This window comes from Struthio camelus, chromosome 7, assembly GCF_040807025.1.
Source record: "Struthio camelus isolate bStrCam1 chromosome 7, bStrCam1.hap1, whole genome shotgun sequence".
NCBI lineage: Eukaryota > Metazoa > Chordata > Aves > Struthioniformes > Struthionidae > Struthio > Struthio camelus.
In genome coordinates, this window is record NC_090948.1 from 6,026,515 (window position 1) to 6,053,922 (window position 27,408).

A 27,408-nucleotide genomic window follows, 5' to 3' on the forward strand; every position below is an offset into this window, starting at 1 on the left:
ACTTCATGCATTTAAATTTGAATATTGGTTACTATTTAACTTGGCTTTTTTTTTTTTTAAATTTAGCTGCATGTGGTATTTATTACGAGTTGGCTTACGAGCAGTTCACATGGAGAGGTTTTCCAGGCTGTCGGATAATAGCTTGTCATTTGGTTACCTGGGTATCTCATATTTACAATATACCTGGCAATAGTCTAAAATTCCTTTTCAGGTTTGAATATTTGGGTAAATGTTGCTTAATGACTATGGTCTGACCAGTCTGTCACCCAACCTCCTTTGTAACTCTTGTTAGCCACAAATTTGCTTACCCCTGAGTGCCTAAGGGTTTCTCTCTTCTGTGCTTTTTAGACCTCATAAAGGTACTATGTTTTCTCTGTAATGTGGATAGCTTTTTGATTATTACTATCCTGCTTCAGTATACTGAATTGAAATTTGCCAAACACTTGCACGCAGTTAAATATATCTGTTAATAAATTGTTTTCTGTAGCTGTTTCTAATATGGAAATACAGCTCATAAAACAGGATTTTCATGATTTTTGTTTTGTTTGCAAGCATGCTAAAAGCTTTGCAGGTTGTGGGGGGGTTTTCTCTGTTTCCTTCCTCTTCTCTGTTTCCTTCCTCTTCTCTGTTTCCTTCCTCTTCTCTGTTTCCTTCCTCTTCTCTGTTTCCTTCCTCTTCTCTGTTTCCTTCCTCTTCTCTGTTTCCTTCCTCTTCTCTGTTTCCTTCCTCTTCTCTGTTTCCTTCCTCTTCTCTGTTTCCTTCCTCTTCTCTGTTTCCTTCCTCTTCTCTGTTTCCTTCCTCTTCTCTGTTTCCTTCCTCTTCTCTGTTTCCTTCCTCTTCTCTGTTTCCTTCCTCTTCTCTGTTTCCTTCCTCTTCTCTGTTTCCTTCCTCTTCTCCCCAAAAATTTAGGAGGGTTCATTGAAGTGATGGATGTGATGGAAGAGCTATTTCAGCTTTATTATGGCCTATGCTACAGGGGACCATATTAATTCATTTTTCTGAAAGTAACAAATTCCGCCTTCCCTCCCATTTTGTTAAAAAGACGTTTGTCTCTTTTTCCTTTACCAACTTGAGCTTGTTATCAACATCTGCCAGCCAAAGCCAAGAGAATATTAACTCTGCAGCAAACCAACTGGTGAATTGGAAAATGCTACCTCTGTAATCTAAATCTTCTTAAAGAATATCCACATCACCATCTTGAATCATGAGTTCCGATTACTTGCTCTACTCTTTGGTAAATATTAAAAGATTTGAGATGATTCATTCATATTGAGACACTGCAGATTAACATCCCTTGTCTATTCTACAGCCTGTGTAGTTCAAGACTTGTAAAGAGAATGCATTCAATTTACCAGGGCTCTTCAGTACGAAAAGAAATTAACCTAACTGTAATGAAAAAATATCCCAGTTCTTTAAGATATCATTGCTAAGAAACTTTTGGTTCAGCCATTTGTTTTAATAAACTTTGTGTCCTTGAATTAAACAAAGCTCATACATGAGTTAACGTATTACAGTAGCTAGGAGGCTGTTAAGATGTGGAGATTAAATGCTATGAATATGGAACTTAACTTCAGTAGTCATTTATATTCCTTATCACAATGTAGTATCTCTTCTATTGAGACTGTACTATTGTTTGAAAATCGTGTCACAAATACAATTTTGAAGAGATGCTTCTAATTTCCACACTCTACTCATGGAATTTGAATGAGGTATAGTGGGGTTAATTAAAACTTTTTTGCACGTTCTAATTCCTTAAACTTGTTCTTCTGCCCTTGCTTATACCTGATGCTGCTCTGACATCACTGTGATCAGTATAATACACAGTTTTCTGGAAACCTGTCCACATCAACGTACTTAAATAATTCAATATGGCCCAGTATGGAGATAATTCTAGCAGAGGTGGAGGAAAGGGAGAGGAAAGAAACCGACATGTACTTATTCAGAACACATAAAATAGCAGGTGAGGGAGTGCTCTCTGTTGGGAGAATAATTTTATTAAATGAGTTGCAGTGATCCCCCCCCCCAATCTATTTTTTAACATTGGCTGAATATATCATTGAAATTCCAGTTGATGTTAATTCTGTAGCCTTTATCCTCATTGAAACAAATTTTAAAACTAAGTTTTGAAGTGCTTCTGGATAGTGCTACTACTCTTGTGAACTGATTAGTAGTGGTAAAGTGGTGACTTTGCAGATTAAGTAATTTAATTTATGTCTGCTTGAGTTACTTGTATTAGGTATTGAAGACTTTGCTTGGTTCCAGTTTAACAGAGATATCAGAGGTCGCCTTCCCTTAATGACATTAGTCTGGAAAAATGAAAGGAAATGGGTGGACATTGTTAAACAGATGTAATGGTAAGCAAATTAAATGATGAAGGAAGGAAAAGGAAGGGGCTGAAGAACTAATTACTGTTTCTTATCCTCTGCTTGTACTGTACTTTGCAAGTTATATGTCCTAGGATATTTGGAAATGGAGGCTAGGCACAGTGTTACCTGTTTACCTGAGCAGTGACTTAAGAACATTTGCATGCTATACTTGTTTACTACGAAGTCACTAGATTTTGGAAAGGGTTGTACTGGGGGCCAACTCCTTCCTTCTAGTCTCCGATTATGATCAGTAGAAATGCCTAAGCTAACATTTGCCTTTGATTTTTTGAAGAAAACACTGTACTGGAACTTTTCCAAGCAAAAACACCTTAGCTTGACTACTGGTTTGCTTCTCACTGTCTGCTGGAGCCTGCATTTGTTAGTGTGGGTACTCTTTGCAGCTAGCATCCTCCCTGCCGATTGAGGGACAGCCGATGAATCGGGATGTAGAAGGACTAGTGACTTCATGATGTTGATTTAAGGGGTTTGACAGTGTTTCACTTTACACGTGAAGTAAAATTCAGTCTTTTGTACAGGACATGGCTGAAATAATTGGAGATCTGTGCAATGAACTGTTCTGCTCACTTATAATATAATCCAGGACTGATGCATTAGTATTGTCCACAAAAGAGCATAGAAAAGTGTTTAAGTTTTAAATGCACGTGAGTCCTAGTTTAGATGTACAAATATTCAATTGTAGCCATTAAAGACTTGTTCTGTATGAGTACTTTTTTGGAATGCGAAATCTAGACATCTCTTTTGGATTCTCATTTTGTTGTGGATGTTATGTAATGATCAAATATCAGTTTTAAAAAACTGATTATAGGTGATTGTCATGTAACAGTGACTAAGCCGTATATAATAATAGCTTTTCCCTCCTGCGACAGATCATCTTGGTACATTTGCGTTCCCTAAGGAGGTCCAAGGCACAGACAGAGACTATTTTACTGAAGTATTGGTTCCTCCGAGTAAGGATGCTAAGGACAGGATTCCTGTGGTGCAGCAATGCAGTTTAAGATATTTGAATCTTCAGGGAGGAAGTGAGATAGTTAAAGAGGCTACCTTCTAGCCTGTGGATCTGACATGTAACTGTGGAGTTTCTTAAAAGGAACCTTGTATGTGACTCTGCTCCCTTTTCTTCCTTCTCTTTACCTTCACTCCCAGATAGCTTGCATTTGACTGCAATGTGATTTAAAACAATGCAGTACCAGGTACATTGTTTAAGATGGGGGAAAGGAATATATAGTAATGTTAGACTGTTTTTTAGTCCCCAGCTCTTCTTGGATTTGTTCTCATTTATGCGTTAATATTTATGAACTGGTAAAATAAAGTGTCCATTAAATTGAGTCAAAGGGATTTCTATAGTCCTGTTAACTATATTAATATGGAAAAATATTATAAAAACATTAAGCAATGGCTTTATTCCACTTTTTCAGGGTAGGTTAGGGTAATGCAAGAATAAAATGGTTCTCTGAAGAAATTCATGACCTTGTGGTAAAACTTCTCAGGCTCTTTTAGATGTGGTAGTTCTTATGTTGGAAAAATAGTCTTGTGGAAAATTTTCCAGGGCTCAGAAGATGCAAAGTCTTTTTCCTAATGCATTTTGGAGTCTATGATAAAATAAAATAAGGTACTTTCTTGTACTTATAAGAGTGATGTTGGTCTCAAACTTCTTTCTCATGTGTGTAAATACTGTATCTGTAATCATTAATGCTTTTCAGTTAGTGGCATGTTTTCTGACAAGTTTATATAGAATTACAGAGGTGAAGAACCAGCTCTCAACCAAATAGTGGAGAGGATCTTCCCCCCCCACCCCCCCCCCCCCATACTGACCCTCTCTCTGTTGTATCCCAACGTCTTTCCAATTTGAGAATTATAGTCCATGGCTCTGTGCTATTAAATTCTCCTCTTCCAGTCACTACTGAACTCTCTGAGATGCTAAACTACCCCCTTCGATGCTTTCTATTACAATTCTTTGATAGTGATTTTGGTTTGTGGTGACTGATTCTAGGTAGGTTTTGCTTTTGTGCTTGTGGTCTAAATAATTAAGTGTACTTGTTACCCTGCTTTTTATCATTAAGGTCTGTGACCTGAAATCATGTTTTCCTCTAAGTTCCCATATTGGGAAGGGGCTATTGGTGAAGTTTTCTATGTGAGTTTTCTTGCTTCTGGGGTTTCCAAAGCTTTTTCAATGTCAATATTTTCATGCAAATATTGCAATTTGAGCGCACGTTGTTACTTATTTTGGCCAATGTTCTGCTTTCCCTGAAACCATTCCATGAAGTTGGTAAATAAAAAATAATGTACTTTGAAGTGTGTAACAGCTCTAATATCTTCTTGCTGTGTTATCTCTGTGTACCGTTTTAAGACCATTCTATGATTTGAAGAGGTGTTTTGACTGAAATCTTTATCCAGACTTGTATGCAGGCCAAAATAAATGGAATTATTTCAAACAGTCTACTTTGGTATCAAGACGTGGCCAGACTTCAGATAGATGGAACACTAGAAAGGGTTCTGAAATGTCAAAAAAGAAACAAAAGGCTGATTCATCTGTGATTAATCATTCTTAAACTAAATACCTCAGGCCGCCTGTGGTCGTAAGCGGTGCCCCTGGTATTTTATAGAACTCTAGAGCCAATTTCTTTGGCTGATTTTAGGAATTTCAGCATCATTCCTTCAGCACCAGTGAAATATGTACAGTAGTAGCCTGCAGTTCCACATCCACAAAATCCAGTATTGTGTGCTTCGTCCTCAGGAGTCCCGACTCTTTCACAGTTCCCTGACCATGGAATTTAGTTAACCTTTTCACTAAGCTTGGATTTGCTGTGTAAGCTGAAATGAGGGAGGGGAAGGGACTCAACGCACAATGTGATCCGCTATGATTTTTTTGTTATAAGCGTACGCTGTTATGATTCTGCCACCGAAATGCTGATCGGTTTGCAAAATATGTCACTACTTCCACACAAAAAAGAGCTGGTATTTTTGTCCCTCCATGATGGATCTTTTTATTCAGTGTGTACTTGAGTTGCTACCAGCTGCCCGCCGGCTTTTCTGAGTGATACTATGGTTTACCTTGACGATGGGAAAAGATGATAAACTGAGAGAAATTGGGAGGACTGGGACTTGGTCTGCTCAAGTTTGTCAGCACTTGTACTCGTGACTTTTCCAGGATTAATTCTGCTGATTTATAGTACTAAAAACGCATTCACACATTACCATTGTAATAAAGAACCGTAATATGTAGGTTGCAAAGCCATTGCCTTCTCTTGAAAAGCCATGCATATTCTGGCAACACAGGGGTTTTGGTTTTTGACAAGACTGTTTAAAAACGAACAGAAAGTCTCAAACACTCACAGACATGTTCCCCCGAAAATGACAAGAATTGTAAAGTGGAGGAAAAAATCCCTGTTTTATTTTTTCGGTGTCTTATCTGTAGCTTGTTACTTTAGCTCCCTTCGTTGTCCGTTCCTTCCTGATCCTCGTTGGTGAGGATATTACTCTACATTAGTATCAACAGCTAAAATTGCACATTCATTTCTTTGAAGCTGTGAACTTACTCTGTGCATTCGTTCTAATGGTTTGGGTTAGTGATTGAGAGAAAAGACTGCTGTTACGTGTTGACTTTCAACGTTAAAACCAACGCGATTTTGAAGAAGTCTCTTAAAATCGCTGGCCAAGACTTTCAAAAGTGTTTTAGAGGATTGACTTAGCTGTAAGGAAAATGTTTTAAGGGGCTTTATCTTTCAGTATGCATGTGTTAAATGCTTCTGAAAATCAAGTTGCTTTAATGTTCCTCAGGTTGTAACTCGTACAAAACCCCCTTTTGTGTCTGCATATTTTATCAAATATGTTTTGACTAGGAGGTTGGCTGTCTGCTTTTTTTGGTCTGATAAGTCATACGTTCTGTTACATGCAGGTTTGCAGAGTCCCTTGTAGCTTGCTGTTACCTTTTTTTTTTTCTTCCATAAAAACTTTCTCCTTTCACCTTTCCTCGTCTAGAAGACTAGCACTAACCACTAACTACTCATAGCACAAACTGGCTAAATGGAACATGTTGGAATAAATAGCTATGAGCGTGTAAGACGGGGTAAAAAATACAGTAGGAAAACAATTTTTAGTTCTTACTGTAGTGCTAGTGATAAATAAGAAATACTTTAAAATATTTACTTTGGACAGTACCTTGCAAAGTGTTTGAGGCCACTTTCTCAGTTCCTTCATTTTTAGTTATTTCTGTCTAGCTTGTGAGTACTACACCACAGTATGAACATCAGAGAGTGTGAATAAGCCGATGTTTTCTTCTGGATAGCGGTAGCCATTTCTGAATGCTGACAGTGGATTTCTGCTTCAAATAATCTCACTTAAAAGCAGAATATCAGTTTCCATGTCGCTTTTATAGTCAATAGTTCCTTCCTTCCTTCCTTCCTTTTTTTTTTTTAAATTTAAATTAACCACTGTTTTAAGTTGGGTGTAATTGGTGGATTATTGTTTTTTCATTGGTGCATGTGCTGAAGCTGTGCTGACTGTCATGCAGCATTTGCAGGGTTAAAACCAATTGGAATCCCATTTTCCTACTAGAAACAAATATAGCTCATAGCCATGTCTTAATTTTTAATTTTCTTTTCTTTTCTAAGTATTTATAATCGAGACATATTGTTTTGTCAACTGGAAAAAAAAATGTAAAAACATCCTTCTGGCTTTATACTGCTAATTTTGGAAATGTGGATTTCTTTTCAGTTGCTTCAAGTTCAAGACAACTGAAATATCACAGAACTGAGATGAAAGCAATATGCATATTGATGACTGTTTGTATGGTTTGCTGACTTCTGTCAAGGCAGAATTAAATGTCTGTTGTATAGGTTTCAGTAGATGTGTCAGGTGAATACATCTTTCTCATTACTATACTGTCCCTTGAGAAAATAACCAAAAAAAGTCATGTGTTGAAAACACTCTAGAGTGCGAGCCCATTGAATAAGCTTTGAAAACCCTTTTGTGGGATAAAGTAATTGCAGGATATGGCCTTGCTGCAGTTTCAGTTGTATACTTGTAACTCCATACTTGGTAGGGCTCCATTTCTAAAGCAAATTTCCTCAAGTTTAGCAATCCATTTTCTCAGCACTAAAATTTTAAGTCCCTATACTGGAGAGAAGAACGTTATTAATTAGGTGTAGGCCTTCTTAAAATAATCCATTTTCCTTTTCTTCCGGATTTTTTTTTTTTTTAAGAAGTTTCCCTATAGGCTATTATTCCAAGTCATATATTACATCTTTTAAGTGATTCCAAAGATGAGGTGATTTAAATATCAGACAAAAGTAAAGTGTCTTTGTTCCACGTATGACAGGAATATGCTTGTACATATCAATATATCTATTAGGGATTCAGAATTCAGATTTTCTAAAGAGTAAACATTAAAAAGTGATAGGATAGTATTAACTACTTAAATATGCACATCAATAGGAGTAAGTGCAATACATTTTACTTATTACAGGAATTCTGTTAACCTATAACAACTTTCCTGTCACATTGCTTTGATACGTGTAATTTTGTTAATGTTTGAAGCCGAAGTAAAACAAAACGTAACGTGGCTTTTGCAAAAGCGCAAGAATAAAAGGTACAGTTTGAATTGTAGGCCAGTTCTGTGCCAGCTGATATTTCCAGAGTTATCGAAGGTAACTTGACTGCCTCTGTCAAAAATGGCTGCTAAAATGATTTATTCAAGACCAGGATGATAAACCTGAGGCAAACAGTCTTCTGAATGAAAATAGCTGGGAGAAATTTATCATGTCCATGTCACAAGGCTACATAGTCATAAATTCACTGCTTACAACTGACTTGCACTAAGTCTGATTTGCTGGCTTATTTCTGGACTCCATGGCAACTATTAGCAATTAAAGTGTGAACCATAAACTGAAATTTATGCGCAAAAGTAGTGTATTGTTTGGTTCGTTTTTTGGAATAATGTACTTCACAATTCACATGGCATTAATTTTTCCCGTTGATCTGAGAAATGAGATTGCAGCTCATGTTTCAGAATTTTCCAGTTACAGTTCTATAAATCTTTTAATCATTGCTAGTAAGTGTAAGAATGCATAGAATTGAATGTATTTTTAAAGTTTCTAATAAGCAAATGAGTTAATATAGTGCTGTTTAGTCAGCTTCATTTCATATTTTTTGTTATTGATGTGATCATTTTTTATGCTACTAGAACACTAGTTATTCTTCTGAATTTTCTGTCCGCCTCTCTCTCTGAGTACTTCTCTGGAAAAAGTGAGGGAATTTAAATATGCAGAGACAGACATCTTACTATACCATGTTGCAAAAAGTTAAAACACATTAATGAAGGCAATGATCTGCGTTCCTCCAAACAGTGATAATCTCTATGTGAAGCTGTTCATAGCCATGCTAGTCTTCAAGTGTCAGGCAAAATACCAAAGGTTTTGTGTCTTGCAGAAAAAACAGCCCTTTAAATCTGTCACTGAGGTATAAGTCATTGCAACGCTGGTCAATTAGATCTTCACACCAGATTTATTGACTCTGGCAACACTTGGAATATCAGATCTCTCATTTAACTTAAAATCCTATAGCTCTTATTATATTCTTTTTTTATTTTTGCCATTTTGCTGATTATATTAGCTTTAATTAAGCAATATTGTCAAGTGGAATTTATTTGGTTTGAAAGCCAGGAACTCCTGCTTTTCCTGGCTCTGCCATATTTCACCTTGTGGTCTTTACAGTAGGAGCTGGCTGACAAGTCAATTAATCTACATAGAGACGTTTTTTCCTCCAATTTTTCAGGAAAGATTTAATAGTAGATACTTTAATGAGGTCTGGTTTTACTAAAACTTCTTTAATTTTACAAAGTTAAAAGGACCTTGAGGAATTATGTAGTCTGTTTCCTTACTGCAATTTTCAGGATGGGCTAAACTGAAACTTGGTCTGTTATTTTTAGTATCAACACTTGTGAATAAGTGAATATGAAAATGCCGTGGGTATATGGTCTTGAATCTCTTTTGCATTCATTTTGCTGTAGTCAAGTAACTATTCAAAGTTACTTTTCTCTTTTTTCCAGGAGAGAACATTGCCTTGGATGGGGTGCCAAAACTTGAGTTCTGTGCTCGTTGCATACAGTAGCTAGCAGGAAGTGGCTGTTCCAAGAAAGTAACAAATTAAGAATAAACGAAATGCAGAGCAAACATGCTTTAGTGTTGAAATTATAGATGATAGTAATTGTCGTTTCACAACACCAGTAAACTGCTACTAGGGGAGGAGCTTATTCTATGTTATTCTGTGGTAGCTACCAGCATTATTTAGGTGTATATAAATTGAACAAATCCATAGCCTCTTTGTATTAGAGGCACCACATTCCTATTCTAAGTTTATGGAGCCTGACAGACTCCTGGATGATACCGTGTCTTCACTAATAGTATCATAAGGGCAATAGAGATCTGAGAGATTTTACAGAGCAGGGCACCAAGCAGAAGAATCAATGGAGAAGCTAAATTTTTTTTTAAAGGGCTTTGTTAAAGACTTTGATTAATTAAATAAGTGCACAAAGGCTTTCAGAGGTTACTATACTGGGGAGGCCTAGAAAGATTTGGGAGCTTGACAAACTGCAGTCTTCTGACTGTGAGACCGAAATGCAGAATACTTGCTATTTCTGGACAATACTTTGGGCTTTCAGTTTATTGTACAGGGGAATTAACCACTGTTGAAAACTTCTTGTTCAGTCATTTTCAACTGAATTAACTGAACTGTACTAAAATGAGTGATTAAACTTCTTTTGCTAATGAGACCTGTAACAGTATTTATTTGCTTAGTTATATACAAAGGATAATTTTGAGATGCTTAAGTCGTTTCCAGATGACTAGATGATTTTTTTTTTAATAGACTATTATATTATTTGCTCCCTCCTTTCTCACTTCTAATAGAAACCGTGATTTCAAAATGTTCGCACAAGTAAAACTGAGCTAGAATGACAAAGGAAAGGGTATGAAAATGATTCCGTTGTTAACTAATTGAAGAAGAATGGGTTCATGGAGCGAAAAGTACACAGGAACCAAATTCTTTGTTCATCCCAACACAAATGCACTATTGTTTTATGGACGGTCAGAAGACAAGATGAGCTTTTTATTCCACTGATCTATTGTTGTGTTTTTTTTTTTTTTTGTTCGTCCATGTTGCGTTAAGGCTAGTGTTCTGAAGGGCTACTTAGTGCTAATATGTTCAGTAAAGTTGATCCCTGATTTCTATTATGAATGTGCTTTTACATTCTTTCCATTGTACTCTTTACCAACTGGCATGATGTGGCTTACTGTTGCTTGTTTTTAATTATCTTCCTTTGAAGGGGAAGAAGGGGAGAGATTGGCAGACAGTTTTGTGTTTCAGTATAGTGTGGTCACGGAGAATGTTGGAGGACTTGCTGCTCTTTGCATCCTGCATTTATGCCTTAAAGTGGCAGTTAAGGACAGAAGGACCCTGAGTAGAATGGCGTAGCACAGTGCTGTGGGGAAGGCTGAGGTGGGGAGCTGGAGAGCCAGTGTGGAGTTCTCCCCCTGCTTCTCGGTTTGAGCAGTCTGGGGATGCTGTACAGTGAAATTAGGTGGCTCCTTTGGGGGGGGGGGGCTTTGTGGCTGCTCCTCCACAATTCCTGCTTGATTGGTTGTGGCACTGAGAAAGGATCCAAAGGGTAGCAGCAACGCAGCTTGGATTATTGCGAGATGGTAGTTTGTGTTTCTCATAAATAGTCGGGTAGTTTTGATAGAGCTCTTTGCAGAAGAGCTTACAGAAACTTAATTTTAGAAGAGAAATTTCTTTCTCAGAAGATTATCTGTTTCACTGTTTGCTGCTGCTGATTTAATAGATTTATAAAGACGAAATGATTCCCAGATGATAAAGAATTTTTTTATGTGAAATTTCTTCTTGATCACATTGACCGAATTTTTAGCCCTCCAACGCCTGTATTAATAGCCGCGCTTTCTGATGAAATTTTACATGTTAGTACATTGACCTTTATTATTGGTGAAGTGGAAAGAAATTAATGTGATGATCCAAGAGAAAGATGATATTTCTCAAGCCAATAACCATTGAGTTGGAAAAGTTGAAAACTGCCACAGAAGTATCTGAAATCATTAGTATGTTATAAGCTAAATTCTCTTGGATGCATTTCCTTTAAAACCCTGTCTCTGTGGTGATTCCACGTCTTTAGAGCAACAAAAAACGACGAGTGTGAACTTTCTCCTGAGAGTCTCTTAAAGCTGCAAACATTGTTCCTTCCCTGAGATTTATGAACTCTTTCTAGGTTTAGGGCCAAATCCTTGGCGCCGGGTTTCTGACTGCATTGGGTTGCTTGGACAATGCAACACCACAGGAGAGCCCCCCTAAAGGGCCGGAGGGAGGGAGACTTCCTGAAGGGACAGAGGGGTGGCAAAGATGGAGTATACACCGTACTGCTGCCAATCCACATCAGCATAATAGCCTCAAAGGGCCCATTGCGAGCTGCTCTAAATTAAAATAGCTTTAGATGCCACCAAGACTGAATAGGAGGCAGAGAAGTGTGTTTGAACCACTTTTGACTGCTTTCCTTTAGACGTGCAAATGTGGGTTAAACTCTTGTATCACTTTTAATTTGCATATGATAATAAGCATTTGAGTATTTATTATGTTGTGTTGCTCTGTAATTTAGAAATATGCTAAAAATGCATGGAAGTGCATGCAAGTGCTTTCATGTTCCAAGATACACGTGCACTTGAATACAATGTGGAGTTTTACTGATTTTTAAAATAAAGCAGGGTGATTGCCTGGCAATTTTACTCTTTCTACTATTTTAACTCTGAAAAACAAGAAGTATAAACTGATAGAATAATAAAGTACTTATGCAGTTATACTTCTAATAATAAAGTACTTATGCAGTTATACTTCTAATATGCACCTAATCCTATATTCGGATGTATGTTCAATGCACCCTTGAATGACCAGATTTTGGTATGGTAGGACATACGTAATTGGTGGTATAGTTAGTGATGCCAGCCCATTTGCCTTCAAACTTGTTTTCTTCTCTTAACTGTTTTCTCTATAATCATCTTACCAAACATCTGGTATTAAAGGAAAACTTGTATAAAAAGTATTGTGTTTCAGCTCAAAGACTTTTGTGATATATTAATGTTAAAGAAACTGTTTTCCTAAACATCTAAGTAGACATTTATGTACCCTTTAATGGTGATAATTGAGATTAAAGCTTAATAGCAAATCTTTTTTAACCACCTGTGAGAATGGTGGTGAACTTGATTTTAAAGATCCGCGGGTGTGCCCATGTGCATTTCCATTGCTAGCAGATGCAAAATCTGCATGCAAAATTATTGCTACAGAATTTGCTGTGAATTTATATTTGTTCCTAGATGTAAGTGAATAGAAATTTTAAAAAGTTAGAGTGGCAATTTTTAAAGTGATATGGTCTTTCAACATGGCTTAGTTGCACAAGCAGCACCAAAGCTTTTGAAAATCCGTCTTCGTGTACATAGCATAGCTTAATCTACTGCCAGCATCTCCCAACTGAGTTCTTCATTAGGCATATATTTCAGCTCATATGAATATCGGTATTTCACTGAGGGAAATGATAAACAACTTGAAAGGCTATGAGTTAGTCTAATATTTATTACGTCTTCAAATATTCTGCAGTCAGTAGCTGGACATGAAGGTGAAGTATGCCCTTGCATATTCACTGTAAGGCAGCTATTGGTCCAGACTTTCCGGGGTATGTCTTCTCCTCTTGCCCTCAGAATCCTGTTTGGATAGATTTTTGGCAAGTTCTAGTAGAGGCAGAAGCAGGGCTTTGGGGAAGGAGGGTAGAATTTTTGGTGGTGACGTAGGCTTAACCTAGCCTGTGCTCTGAGGGGTTTGAGACTCTGGGTTGTTGAGTGAGGTGAAATGCTGAGGGTTGGAGCTGGGAGAGGAGAAAGGGTGGGGTTTGTGGGGAAATGATTTGAGGAAAGTGTTTGGGAAGAGGTGGGGAAAGGTGGAGAAGGCTCGGAAGTTATGAGGATAGGTGCTTGTAGGGCTTTAGTCTGCCGGGGGAAGTGATGAGGCTAGATTAGTGCAAGGATAATGAAGATGGAGGTAATACAGTGTGGAGAGCTTTTGGACTAGGAAGAGATGGAAAGACCTGGAGGAGGGATGATCTTGGGAAATAATTGTCAGTGGAAGAGCTGAAGGTTTCTGCACTGGGAAGGCAGTATAAGGTTTTGGAGGTAACCACAGAACACCCCAGCTATAACGTGAGTTTGATTTGGAGATTGCATGAACTTTTGTGTGTTTATAACCCTTCTGACATAGGGAGAAATAGTAGGTTCTGTGCACCTTATCACATAGAGTACACAATTTTATCCAGAAGCAGAGAAACTGCAGCTGAGTTAAGTTAAAATCACGCTGTGTTTATTATGCATGTCTAAAAAGAATAATTTGGAGATTCGTAGATATTTGAAAAAAATACTGTATCTTACTGTAGATGCAGCTCTTGTAGCTCTTGTCCTTTAGAATTGTAGAAGTCTCTTTAAAAGATGAGAGAAAAAGGGAGTTGAGTTGACATGAATCATGGGAGTAAGGTTTGCATGTTTGTCCCTGTTCTTAAACATCCCAAAAGATGCAAAAGTTAACTTGCATTGTCTTACTACATTGTGCATCGTAGTTAACAGTCAATGTTTTAAAAAAGTTATGCGCACTGACTTTTGTTTGGCTTTTTTTTTTTTCTTTTTCGTGTAGCAATTAATACTCTGGTGGTGGTGGTTTAGTTCTGGTAAATGTTAATTTTCACTTTTCTGTACAGTTGCACAGGGAAAGTATGTCAGAGTATACTTAAAAAAAATTATCAATTTAATTTTATGTTTGGATATTTTTATTTTTGAATTGAATAAACATTGTCTGTAGTGTTTGTGCTTTGATCACTAGATAGTAGAAGCATCCTTGACAGATCATTAATTTAGCTTTCCTGTGGAGTGTGTTTGTAAGCTACTTAGATGAACGCTTTCCTTTCGGGTATGACACCAGCTAATGAGATATTAAAGAATGTTTAAAGCTATTTGATATCAATCGGACAATTTTGCATGCATTTGTATACGTGTATATGGAGCAAGGGTGCGATATACTGGCATATTTTTCTGTGATTATGTCACTTTTTGTTAAATATAGGAAAATAAACTTTAATACTTTATTTCGTACGTTCCATTTAACGAACACGTAAACGTATTGTCAGCTTATGGCAGCTCTTGAAGAGAGAGATATGGGTTGCACAGGATCAAAATGTTCCCTTTTTTACTTCTTGCAGCTGCCAAAATAAACTCCTTTTGAGATAGACATAAGTCAACATTGGTAGCGTGTGTCTGTACTGAAGCATTCCTCTTGAGGCCCCTGCTTGAGCTTTAACGTTTTGTCACCGTTCTGCGGCCCTATCTCCCTGAGTTTGATGCTGGAGCCCCTTTAAGAATTTCTGCAGGAGAAGATTTAAAGTGAACATGTTCCATACCAGTAACAATATGATTTCTATTCCCCCAGACCTGTTTTTTTTTTTAAAGGAAAAAGACAGCTTACATATTCTTTCCTATTGCTTATTTTTCCGCTCAGACTGTCTCAGTGTGCTACTTCCCCCCCCTCCACCGCCACCTTGAATCCTTGCGTAGCCCCTCTAAGGGCAGGGTGGGTGCTGGCTTCCAGCTTCAGCGGTGTCTGCGTGCTACTGTTTTTAATTAACTTGTTCCCAGTTGGCTATTTAATAGAAATTTGCAGTAAATAAATTAACTGGGTTTACATGTTTTATTTAATATCACAGGATCATTTTCCTCTTTTTCTGTAAGATTTTTGAACGTGTGGCTGTTTCGAGTTCACAGTAAATCTCGCCACCTGTTAATGTGTAGAGATGCACCTTAAATTAGAAATATTCTTTGAAATTTCAGTCTGTTATTGATGTCAGTATTCTGCTGGTTCAGTATCACTGACGTTGCCCAAGTATAAATAGACAAGAGAGAGATAAAATGACAATATTTGAAGGTACGCAATATTTGCTGCTGGTGGCAGTCTGTACAGTTCCAGTCAGGAATTTACAGGATGTTATTCCAGTAAATACCATCCCGTATCCCTGGTCTCGTCTTTTATGTATGCCAGATACAAAGTTCATGTATAACACTGAAAGTTAAACTTAGTTTCGGTAGTCTATTTTAATAACATGCCGTGTAGCACAGATAGACAGACACAGCCTTTTCTGTGCAAACACCTAGTAAGCAAACAAAAAACAACCCCCCACCCCCAAAATCAATTCAAAAAATGCCAAAAAACCTTGGGAAACGCAGAAAGGCAATTTAGATGCACCAATAGTTTGATGACATAAAAATTCTTTAGGAAAGACGCTTAAAAAGTTATCCTGATTTTATGTAAGCTCTTTTGAGTGGCTGCGTCCTTCTAATAGTGATCTTTGTTTCTCAGTTTGAAGAGTTATCTTCATACCTGTCTGTCATTTGGATATTATTATTTCAGCTCTGGATAAACACTCAGCCAGCTTAAGTCAATTCAGAATCCATAAACTTGCTGTTTCTGTCATCAGAAGTCTGGAACTAGGGTGTAATAGGTGTTGTAGACTAAATAATGTTATTTATTGGTCTTAAAGGGGATATTTAATAATCTTGTATAGTATTGTCTTTGTAGAGTGTGAAACACTATATACATTGCTCTGAGTAGCTGTATAAAGTACTTCACATTTTTGTACTACGATTTAAAGAGTTATCAAATGACATCTGCAAAATGAAAGGGTGCTGTTGAATTGCCCGAATTAAACTTACCAGAAAAATCATAAAACAGGGTTTCTGAATATTTCTGTTGTACAAGCTAGTAACTGACTAAATACATGCTGTGTTGAAGAAACAGTGGAAATTTCGGGAGTCGAAAGTGGCTGAAGAGTATAGTTAGAGAGAAATCCGTAAAAGGTGGAATTAACATTTGAGTTTAGAATGGTTTTCCCCATCTCTCTGCTCTCACAAAGTGGGAAAGGTTATGGTCATTTTTCAGGTGGTAACTTGTAGAAACGCGCACACAAATTCAGCTTAGTATCATTCATTGTTTCCATTAAGCGTACTGAAGTCAAGGGGAGCAAATGCTGAATTTGTATGCATATATTAATGACCGAGCTCATTATTTTTCTTTTTTCTGAAGTGTCTACGAGGTTAAACCTGAGGAGTTAAAGCCACATTGATTCCTCTGCGAATTTGAAGATCTGGGCTCGTGGATTCTCTTGCACAATTGACAACTTAATTTTCAGTCATCTCGCTAAATCTTGAGGTGTGGTTCCTAACTAAACTGCAGTCTGTATCCCTTCTCTTCCTATTATGTGCATCCACATCTATCCCTTTCTTTCGTAATCAGGAAAACCTGAGTTAGCGCAAGTATCGGGTGGGACTAGGCAGAGGTGTTCGCCTGCTTGTGTCCAGGCTCAGGAATGTTGTTGTACACACCCATTGGGTTGGGTAAATCTCAAAATGCAAAGAGCATGAACAGTGCGAGGCTGACAACCTTCTCCCCACACCCAAAATCGTTACTGTCTCTTCAAAAAAAAACAAGGCAGGGCATTCTTACGGGGTTATGAGTTATAGTAAGGTAATTGATTCAGCAGGCAAAGAAAATATATTTAAGGGAAGACCAGCTCTGAATAGAAGAAAACCCTGTTTTATTGATGCTGAAGCTTGACAAGCTTTCATTTGAAAGGAAAGTCTTTGTATTTATAAGAAACAAACTAGCTGGGTGTTAATACAGGATAGTGCTTACGCACTACTTGCTTCTGTTTCTTCGTATAAGCCATGCTCGTGAGTTGTTCTTCCATGTTAAAATTAATGGTAGTTCTGTTGAATTGTAGGTTAATGTCTAGAATGTAGGTTAATGTCTTTCTCGTCTGCGTGCCTTCGTTATTTCCCCTTCCAATATCAACTCGGGAAGTCTAAATCTGATTTTCACACTTGGAAGTTGGGATATTGAGGACCTGACCTCCTGAGGAGAGAGATGTTCAGAAATGCTAGTTCCACTGACCTGCGTTTGTTTCCCTCAACAATTTGCTATTTACATATGTAGTTGCACCGTTTCAGAGATACAAATATCTGCTTACAGATAAAAATATCTCTATTGAAAATGCCTTTGAATAGTCCAACATCCAGAATACCTAAAAACTGTTAATTCCTCTAAATATTTAAATCTACCTTATTGCTGAATCTTGTAGGCACTTCTGTTGGCTACTTGAATCTTTCTGACGTTGTCGTCGCATGTTGTGTATGTTATGTGCAGCGGTTCGCAGCTTGGGCCGTGTCACGTAAGCATCAACAACCTCCCTTAGCCTGTCTTATTCGGTGACTGGAGGGAAGGACAGTATTAGCGTGGAAATGGAAGAAGAGCAGGACAGAGGCTAAAAGTGGGGGGAGTTTGCATTTCCTTTACAAGCTTTCGCCTTTTTCCTCAATGGAAAGGAATTCTTCCTGTAGCAGTCAATGAACCTTTTCAGACACCTCTTGGGCCATTTTCCAATATCAAAAACAAACTAGGAAGTGTTTAATATTTCAGAATATATGAGAGAGGACAAGGTAAAAGCAGCTACTTAGACCGTACACTGAGTTATGAAGATGGGAGGATCCCGGCAATTCAGGATATCGCTAGAAAAAGCATACATTGAGAAAACAAAAGGCATAATACCCACTCAAATATTTTTAGGTAGTGGGCAGGGGAAGATATTGCTTTGCCAGTGCTCGGTGCAGGCCAGTAGCTTAGGCAAATAAAATGATGAGATTTACCTTAAATCTGAGTGAAATTGAAGATAAATTTAATTTGATACCATTTTTGTGGTGGATTAAGAGGCTGCAGACAGTTGCCAAACAATAGCTTGATAGTTGTGGCTAATTTATCACAAGCCTGAGCTCTCTTCCTTTTTGCCTAAAACAAAAATGGCTTTTACCGTTATCGTAGACGTTTTACATTTTACCCTACTGAGATGTTTTATTTATTGAGGGACGTTATCAAAACCTTTTGAAACACTAAAAAATTTTATTTTGAATGAAGAAAAGCTAAATCTCGATATATAGTCAACTCGTTGTAGGAAACCCTTTATTTCTTACTCTTTGTAGGAAATATAAGAAACAAAGGCCATAACTAATTTCCCTGTGGAATCAACCAGTTTATGATTAATTATTTTATTTAATACTTTACATGGAATTTGGAAATGAAGAGAAGGTAGCCGAAGGTTGACAAATGATACCATTGCTTTGGTTATTCATTTTAAAGACTGGGGTACATGCAAACAAAATAGCAACAAAGTAATGTCATAAAATAACTGGTCTAAGTAATTGTTGGTATGACTTATGACTAATTTAAATTACTCACAATATTTTTATAGTTCAGCCAGTCAATAACAATACAAAACTGCAATAGTCTTGTGTGCAGAGACACGGAATGATTACAAACTTCTACACTTCTATCTGAAATACAACTTTAAATGATGTATACTTTTCATTTATACACAGGAAACTGAACAATCCAGGGGGAGGTGAACATTTCATCTGTCAGTTTCTACATATGAGATGCAGTAGGAACTGTGTTACACCTCTCTGGCTGGCCTATACATTTTCCATTTCATAGATTTTATGCCTAAAAATTATAACTAAAAGAATGAAAATCAGCACATCTTTTTGACTAGGAAGGAATGTTTCCCTTGCACTTCATTTACCTCTCATAATAGTTTGAGTTTTATGAAGTACAAAATGAATTTTGGTTATTATGAATAAAATCCTTTGAGGATTACAATGCATTAGGCACAGCTGCATTTCTCTAATCCCTTTGCAGTATTCTTTAATAAACAAGTGGTAGCTAAGCTCTCAAGAACGTAGCACTTGTGTCCTAAAATGTTTGGACTACAAATTTGTAATTTTGCCATTTGGAAGAAATCGGCTCATGTTGTACCATTATTGGCGTGTCAGGCAGTCTGTTTCCTTGTGCAACAGTGTGAATTCCACAGTGAAATCCAGATTGTTGTTACCTATTCATTGGACTATCCATAAGCTGCGTTTACTGATTTAGCTCCTTTTTAGTATACCCTTTCTTTCAGATGAATACTTTTGTTGATAAAACTGGTGTCCAGCAGTCTCCGTTGATTTAAAAAAAAAAAAAAAATTAATTATTTGTTCTGTGTCTACTCACTTTGTTTATTTAAAAAGGTTAAAAACAATTTTGTGTATGAGGTGGCAGCGCATCTGTATAGTTTTTTATATATATTTTTATAAGTCTTTCAGGCCTGCCTATACACACATGGAGCGCACGTGAGCGGCGGCCGACCCTTGGAAGCCCAACTGCATTCAGATGTTCAGCTCTTGGTCTCTGCTGGTTCTGGCTCACCTCGCTGGCTCGGGGTGGCATAGTCCAAACACAGTTTGTGAAAACAGAGCAGTTAGAGTTACTTGCAAAGGACTCTCCTGGGGATCGAGAAAGTCTATTTCTGTTTATGTAATGAAATCAGGGAGCAAGGGTCTGCTGTAGTACTTTGCTGATGGGATTCCACTGGTGTTGTCTTTCAATGAAAAGACTGAATTTAATAAACCTTTAGTCTGACACACTCTTTCTCATGTTCTGCTGCCCAACTCTAGTGGATTGCTGTTGATGATTTTGGGGGTTATTTTGTTTACGTTGTCCGAGAGCTTCTCTTTAAGCAGCTGGCTGGAAACTGAGATGAAGGAAATCTTAATTCACTTTTATTAAAAGGGTTTATTGTGAAAAATAGAATGCAGATGTACCCTGTACCTGATAAAAGAATTAAATGTGTGTTTAACCTTCCTTTTTTGTTTGTTCAGTGCTACTGGTACTTGACCTTCTTTGTTTTTGAGACTATTCTCTTTCTTGGTACTTCTACGTTTCAGATTTTACTTAGATTACAAAAACAAACTTTGCTGATGTTTTTCATCTCAAATGCTTACCAAATCCCTCAGATTTTACAAAATATTTAAAAAGTAGTTTCCAGACTAAGTTCTCAGTAAACCCTTGCCCTTGCTTTGGGACAAAAGTTCAGAGAAGTTCTGATTGATTTTGATTTGGAAATTGTAAAAGAAAAAATATCATAGTGTGAAGTAGTAATTTAGGCTCAGCAACCTCGCTGTAAAACTTATTTCTGAAAGTTTCCAATTAAAATGAGGCACGTTTAACAGTATGAGTGAAAGCACCTTAAATGTTTTTTTCCTATTTGCATTATGTCAGAGGAAAAATGCCCCGAACGTTAGTGAAAATGAAAATCTTAAGAGATTTTTTTATTAAAGCCGTCTTTGTATTGCAATGAGGTGACTTAGTAGAAGAAACCACGCATTCAGGTTTTTCTTAGCTGTGTCGATTCGCAGTGTTGCTTTTAAAGCAAGCTAGTTGATAGATTATTTGGAGATACTTATCAAAATTTTGATATTTTGATAAAATTTTGATAATCAAAATTTTTTCTTTTGTTTTTATTTTTAATTAGAGATACCTCTAGTGTATGCAGGCTTTTAGAAAGTGTGAAGCGCTAGTTTTACTACTAGAATTTTGAGACGAACCATAAAAAGTTTGTCATCCAGAGTGCTGGAGAAGGCTCTCATCTTACTAATCGGCACAGAGAAATCTAAATTGATGCACCTTTAGTTTACCTATAAACAATTGTTTCCAAGTGTAATATTGCCCTTCAGGAATGATATTTTAGCGTTACTTTAGATACTTCCTTGAAAGTGTCAGCTCAGTTCTAAGTAGTGGTCAAAACGATCGAACATTGAGGATTACTGAGGAAAGAATAGTGAGTAAAAAAGCATCATTATGCCACTACATGAATCTTGTGTGCTCTTTTGCATCTTAAACAGTACAGTTTTAATGTTTTCCCCCCCCTTTGGCCATTCCTGCTGTTTCAAAGGAGATAAAGTTGGAAAAAGGGCAGGATGACTAGGATGATAAAAAGTGATTAAATGATGATGATAAAATGATTTCCAAAGGAGGACAAGTAAAGAATGTAGGTCCCCTTAGGCTGAGGGAGGTACGAAAAAGGTCTGTAAAATCACAAGTGGCATGGAGAAGGTGATGTGGGAATGACTGTTCACTGCATTTCCCTAGCGAAAGAAATAAAAGAGCAGCAAATGGAAATACAGGTTACGGGTCTGAAGTAAAGAAAAACAGTCACTTTTGACCCAGGTCATTAAACTCCAGAACTCCTTGCCTTATAAATTCATGAATACTTTAAGTTTTCATGTGTTTAAAAAGTGACTTGACAAATTCTTGGAAGAAAAATTAATTTGGGATTATGAAATGGCTGAGAAAACAACTTCAATAATAATGCATTTCATGATTGTGGAAGTATCTCTTGACCCTCAGACAAGTTGAAATACAGAGTATGGTTGGAGTAACAATACATGCTTGTAGCATTCTAATATCTTCACTGAGTATTTTCTATTGGCCTCTATCAGAGATAGGATATTTGGGTGTATCATAGACATCCAGCGTGACCTGCAGTGGCTGTTCTCGTGTTTTAACAGCTCAAAACGTGTTGATCGTCTGTCTCAAGAAGGGTATTTCTGGATGTCCCTGAAACTTTAGGCAGATAGGATCAACAGTGATGAAATTTAGGTAGGTGTATTTTTAATTTCCAAAGACACTTCAAAATAGCACATCGCATGTCCTGCTGAGCATTTCTCCACTAAGTATGTTGCAGAAACACTGAGAGAAATATGTGCAGTTGTTGTATATTGACATAGCGTGTGTCATCAGCAGGTGGCACTGGATTTAAGAAGCTGAAACATAAGACGAGTTCAGAGTTGATCTGCAAGATAATACTTTTTGTTGAAAGTCTTATACTTAAGTATTCCCAAGTTATAATCAGTGCTACTGTGCAAGAACTCTTATATTGCGAGATAAAGGAAAGCAAGGTATTTTCAGCTGTAGTTTTTACCATAGACTGAATTATTTCTGAAATGTCTTCTAATTTAATCTGAAGCCGAAGAGAAATAATTTTCAAAAATAGAATTCTCCTGAATTTCTCCTACTGTGATAATTATATCTGAGGCTAGCTCTGCAGTAGTTTTTTCCAGAGATCTCCTTTCTCTTTTGGATTTATATTCCGTTTATTCTCAGTATTACTGCTTTGCAGTATATGGATAGTACACTTGGAGGCAATTATTTTAGATGACATAATCATTTTGGAGAGAAGAATGAAATTTGAATGTGTTCCTATTTCTTAAAGTACAAGTTCTTCTGTAGGTGAGGCATAATCTGGCTAGACTGAGAGATGCACAGTTTTTTCCCAGTCCAGGAGTAAGGGATGAGGAAGAAAAAGAGGTATTCATGGTTGGTTGTTTTTATATTGAGTTGTTAGCGTTTTTAAGCAAGAAAGAAAATTAGGAGTAAATCCTTTTTAAAAAAAAAAAAAAATCCCCTTTTGGATCCCTCTTTTTAGTTATATCACTATAAATACAGCACCAACACTGTTCATTGGGAAACTCAAATATGTGTGTGTCTGTTCCCGCTTCCTCCACTGAATGATGCATGGGATTTGGGTTTAGCCAGTAGAGCAAATAGCATACCTTCCAAGGGAGAAAAAAGTCTTACCTCTAGTATATTTGGGAATGCCTTTAAAAATAAAGTGAGGCTATTGAAGAGCATCAATGGCTTGTTTAATTTTTGCTTCTAATGTTTTATATTACAGCTCCGTGATACCTCTTTCATATATGTCATCACCTCAGTTCACACATCTGCAGTGAAGTTTATTAGTAAGATTCTAAATCTCAGAGGAAGAAGAAATCTAAAGAAAACCAGCCCACAACTATTTCCTCTTTTCTTTCACCTAAACATGGAACTTCAGTGTAGTATAGTAGAGACTGTTCCGGGAGCTTTAAATGAGTCTCATTTTGAGAATAAAATTTTTCATGTGGCAAAGAAGAATATAGAATCATGTAATTCCTATTTGTATGAAGCAGCTATCTGCCTTCAGTAGTAGAAATATATTTAGATTTCTTTTGATCTCAAAAACTTCAACTGGTTATTCCAGAAAAAGAATAAGGATTCTTAACATACCATAGACTAAAAAATTCTGTTGCCTGTATACGTTTACACAATTCATGGAAACGTGTTTTGACTGTCATGCTGTTAGATATACGTGGAAATTCCACTTCAAAGAGGGAACGTAGCTCTCTGAGTAAAAGTATTTTGTCTTAATTGATGTGTGTTAGCTTGTGCAATGTAAATGTGAAGCTGAATTAGGTCTTCAGTTGTAAAATGTTTGGAATTAGAAGGTTTAATGAATTATAAAAATAGTATCTCGATCAACTTCAGAAATTTCAAATACATGTAATGAACTGGCTTTGAAATGATATCACGGAAATCTTATGGACCACTAGAATGTTTTCCTATTATGACTTGGAAAAAATACAAAATCTGTGATAGCCCAATACTAGATTGTGCTTTATAGTGAATATAGCAAAATGATGTCTGTGGTGAAATTGTAAGAATTGGCCAGAGTTACTGTTATTTTTATAGTTTGCTTTCACGACTGTATTTCTCTAACTAGCCTTTGACCCCTAAAGCAGACACTGGATCTGCTGCCAGCTGTTGTCTGGATTGGATAGTCATTTTTTTCCTATTACCGCTTTGCTCTGTACTAAAGAATACATATTTTTGTTATGGCCTATGAATGCTGTGGACTGCTGTGAATTTTTTACGTTACATTTTGTCACAGAATACAACGTTGTAGAAGTAATTGGGAAATTTAAAATAGGGCTGCACAGTGATAGGATTTTCACGTGTAGGATTCACTAATCTGATGTGTTTTAAGATCTAGGGGCAGTATCTTCTAATAAAACTGTAGGTGACTGAACAGTCTTTTAGTTATGAGTATAACCATGTTACTAGGAAAGACTGAACTGCCACCTTATATTTTTTGTAGCTAGGCAGCAGCTTTGAAAGATGTTTACTTGCCTGTTTCTACCTTCTTGACCCGTTGTGAAAAACAGATGGAATCCACAAGTAATTATGTTTTAATACTTCTTTTGTCTGACTGAAAAGGCATATTGTTTCCTAAACCGTTAAATTGTTTCATCTGAGTAATGCTGACTTAAATTGTTCTTTAAGCATGACATTTGCATACCTTTCAACTATTTCTGTTTAGAAGGCATAACGTTTCAAAGGGGTCTATTTAATAAAGCCATTTCCATTCTCTGTCTTGAGAGAATTTTCTAAAGCCTTGAGGTTTAAGCTTACGCATGAAATTGGAAGAATATTGTTTTAATTTAATATAGAAATTTGCATTTAAAAAACCCCGGTAGTTACAGGTTGTTTCTGAATGTTTTTCAAAGGAGAATATCAGAGTTATATAGTGAGCCTATTCTTTCACTTTGCAGTGACTGTTTGCAGAAGGCCTTCCTAAGTGAAAAATAAATGCAAATAGTCATCGTAATCTATCAATAGGCATTCATTGTTTAAGCCATGTTCTAAGAAGATACCCAGTAAAGTGCTGGTTGGCTGGAGAGAGAAGTGTTACCTGTGGATTAGAATTGGTCATAGTTCAATGCTGGAAAAGGGAAATGGAGCGTCTAAACTGTGAGCCTGACTGGCTAGGCAGGCGTTGCGGAAAGACACACCAGGCATCTGATCGGGTTCGTCATGAAATGGTTAGGTCCTCTTATTTCCCCCCCCCCCCCCCCCCCCCCCCCCCCCAATTATTAAACCTAAATCTTACCCACTGCATGAAAGTTTTTTGTTTGGTCTTTCATATGGGTAGTTTATGGTTTACTTTTTATTGGATATAGCATAGAGATTTCTGAGTCAGCCTGTTATACGTGGTAGGAAATACATAGTGAATAAATAAATCTTTTTCTGTAAACACTGTCAAGAACTGAACAGTAAGTTAATAGAAGGGATTTGGAATATCTCTCAACATTCAGAAAATTATTCTTCTGATCCTCCAAGATCGTGTACGTTGCTGCCCAAAGCTGTGTGTGTAAATGAAGAATAGCAGAGCTTGTGAATGTGAAAAGATATTTTTATCACCATACCTTAGTCACAGGAACTGTAAGTTCCTTCCCAAGCATCAGTCAGCTTCATCCATGCTGTATGGCTATGGAGGTTCAGGGGGGTATGGATTAAATGAATAATGGCTCAAAGGTGTATTTCTGACAGAAGTTATAGGCCAATGAATAATCTCATTTTAAATCAACCAAAGATCCGATTAGGGGAGGTCTTTATCACGGAGGTAGTGATTCTCTCTGATGGGAAAGTAAATATTGCTATTGAGTTTCTGTGAATATCTGCAAACGTTATCTTTTTAATAAATAGAAAAAAATTCACCGATCAAAATTGCAAGCTACTCCAACATAACTCCATGAGTTGAAAAGAAAATATTACTATTTAAGGGGCAAGGAACAAAAAGCTCTATCGCTAGTGCAGTAAAAATAGTATCCTGCCTTTTGTTGTGGTTTCTTTCCCTGTTAGATATTTTTTGTCTCCGTTATTTGCTAGAATGAATAACATTTGAGACAAGCTGCTTTTTGAGGTGCTGAGTTTTTTTAGTGTCAGCACCAACTCAGCAGAACTCTAGAGGGTGACTAAGGCGTAGAATTTCAGAAAGCAAAGCCAGGACTTCTCTAGTTCATCTTGGACACTATAAAACGTGTTATGTTGATTGTACATGTGTTTTCAAGTCAAGGTTAAGTTTATATCCTTGAAGTGATGCAGAAACTACTAAAGGACAAATCCTGTGTTTACAGTGAAGCAGTTTTTGACACATTTTGTTTAGACTTGATTAAAACCATTCCTTGTCTATAGGAAAATCTGGACACTTGTAACCACGGTGTTCTTGTGCAACTGATAAGAGTATTCTTTTTTTTCCTCCCCCCCCCCCTTTTTCCCTTTCTAGGGTCAGTATAGGCCCTCCGACCTGCTGTGTCCTGAGACGTACGTCTGGATGCCTATTGAGCAGTGTCTGCCCCTACTTGAGCGTTCTAAATACTGTCGTTTCAACCAGGATGTAAAAGCAGGTAAGTTTATAAGTAACCATGGGCCTCTAAATTGTATGTCTTGTTTTCACAATATATTGGTATCATCTGCTACTAAAACGTTATGGAGATCTTTCCTAATAAGAAAAAAAAGTCTGAAATTCAGAACACCTCTAGCAAGCATTAGCAAATACAGTCCTGTTTTGTTTGCTTGGTTTTTTTTTTTTTTTAAACCAAAAAATAAGCAATAGGAATTTTAAATACGTTCCATTTTATAGATTAGCTGTAGTTCAGGGTTAACACATCTTGGTGTTTTCACATAAGTATATATGTTATTCTCTGCGTGAATAAAAACAATCAAATAGTTACTTCTCCCTTAGATTCTAGTTTGATGAATGCATAAAGAAGGCAAATTAGGAGCAATATCGCAAAACGAAAGAGCTTGAGGCTTAAAGACATCAGATGTTAAGAAACAAACTGCTAGATTTAGATTCAGAATATGCCTGAAAATTTGAAGAATATAACAAATGGTTCAAAAAAAAAAATCAGTCACCTTAAACATCTTGAATTAGGTTGGACATAGGTTTTTTTAACATTCTATAAAGAATTTACTTCATGATTTGCCAGCACGGAATGGTCTAAATTATTACTGATCAGAATATAATACAGTGTTAATACTGTAAAATCATGTGATCAAATGGAAAAAATTACACATTCTTGCTATAGTTGCCACCTCTGTGGACTGATTCCAGGCTCCAAGGAAGGTCTGTCAAATAGAGACTACTTGGTGTGATGCTTGGATGGAAAGCAAAAATCTTCTTAAGGTTTTTATTAATTACAGATTGCTAACTACCCTCTTGATTTTTTTTTCTTTCCCTACTGAATAACAGCTGTGAAGTTGTGATTTTATTCAGAGATGTCAGCCGTTATGCTCAAGAGCACATAACACCATGATCTGTTTCTAGCTATCAAAAATACGGATTTACCCTACTGTGAGATTGAGTTGTCTTGAAATCAGTTTCCTCTTTATTTTCCGTGAATTTAGTTTAACA

General features: G+C 36.9%; 1 protein-coding gene across 12 annotated transcripts in view; it reads left to right on the forward strand.

Annotated features, from left to right (window-relative positions):
• The window catches only part of ATE1 (arginyltransferase 1), a 91,612-nt gene that overhangs the window by 42,116 nt on the left and 22,088 nt on the right, over positions 1 to 27,408 (forward strand). For 10 of the 12 annotated variants that reach the window (XM_068951550.1, XM_068951553.1, XM_068951554.1 and 7 more), the window contains one exon: positions 26,278 to 26,398. In XM_068951550.1, coding sequence (XP_068807651.1) covers positions 26,278 to 26,398 — 121 coding nt within the window. Of the gene's footprint in view, positions 1 to 1,074; positions 1,235 to 9,432; positions 10,149 to 26,277; positions 26,399 to 27,408 lie in introns of those variants that run through there. The other 2 variants (XR_011142382.1, XM_068951556.1) reach the window with 2 other exon arrangements.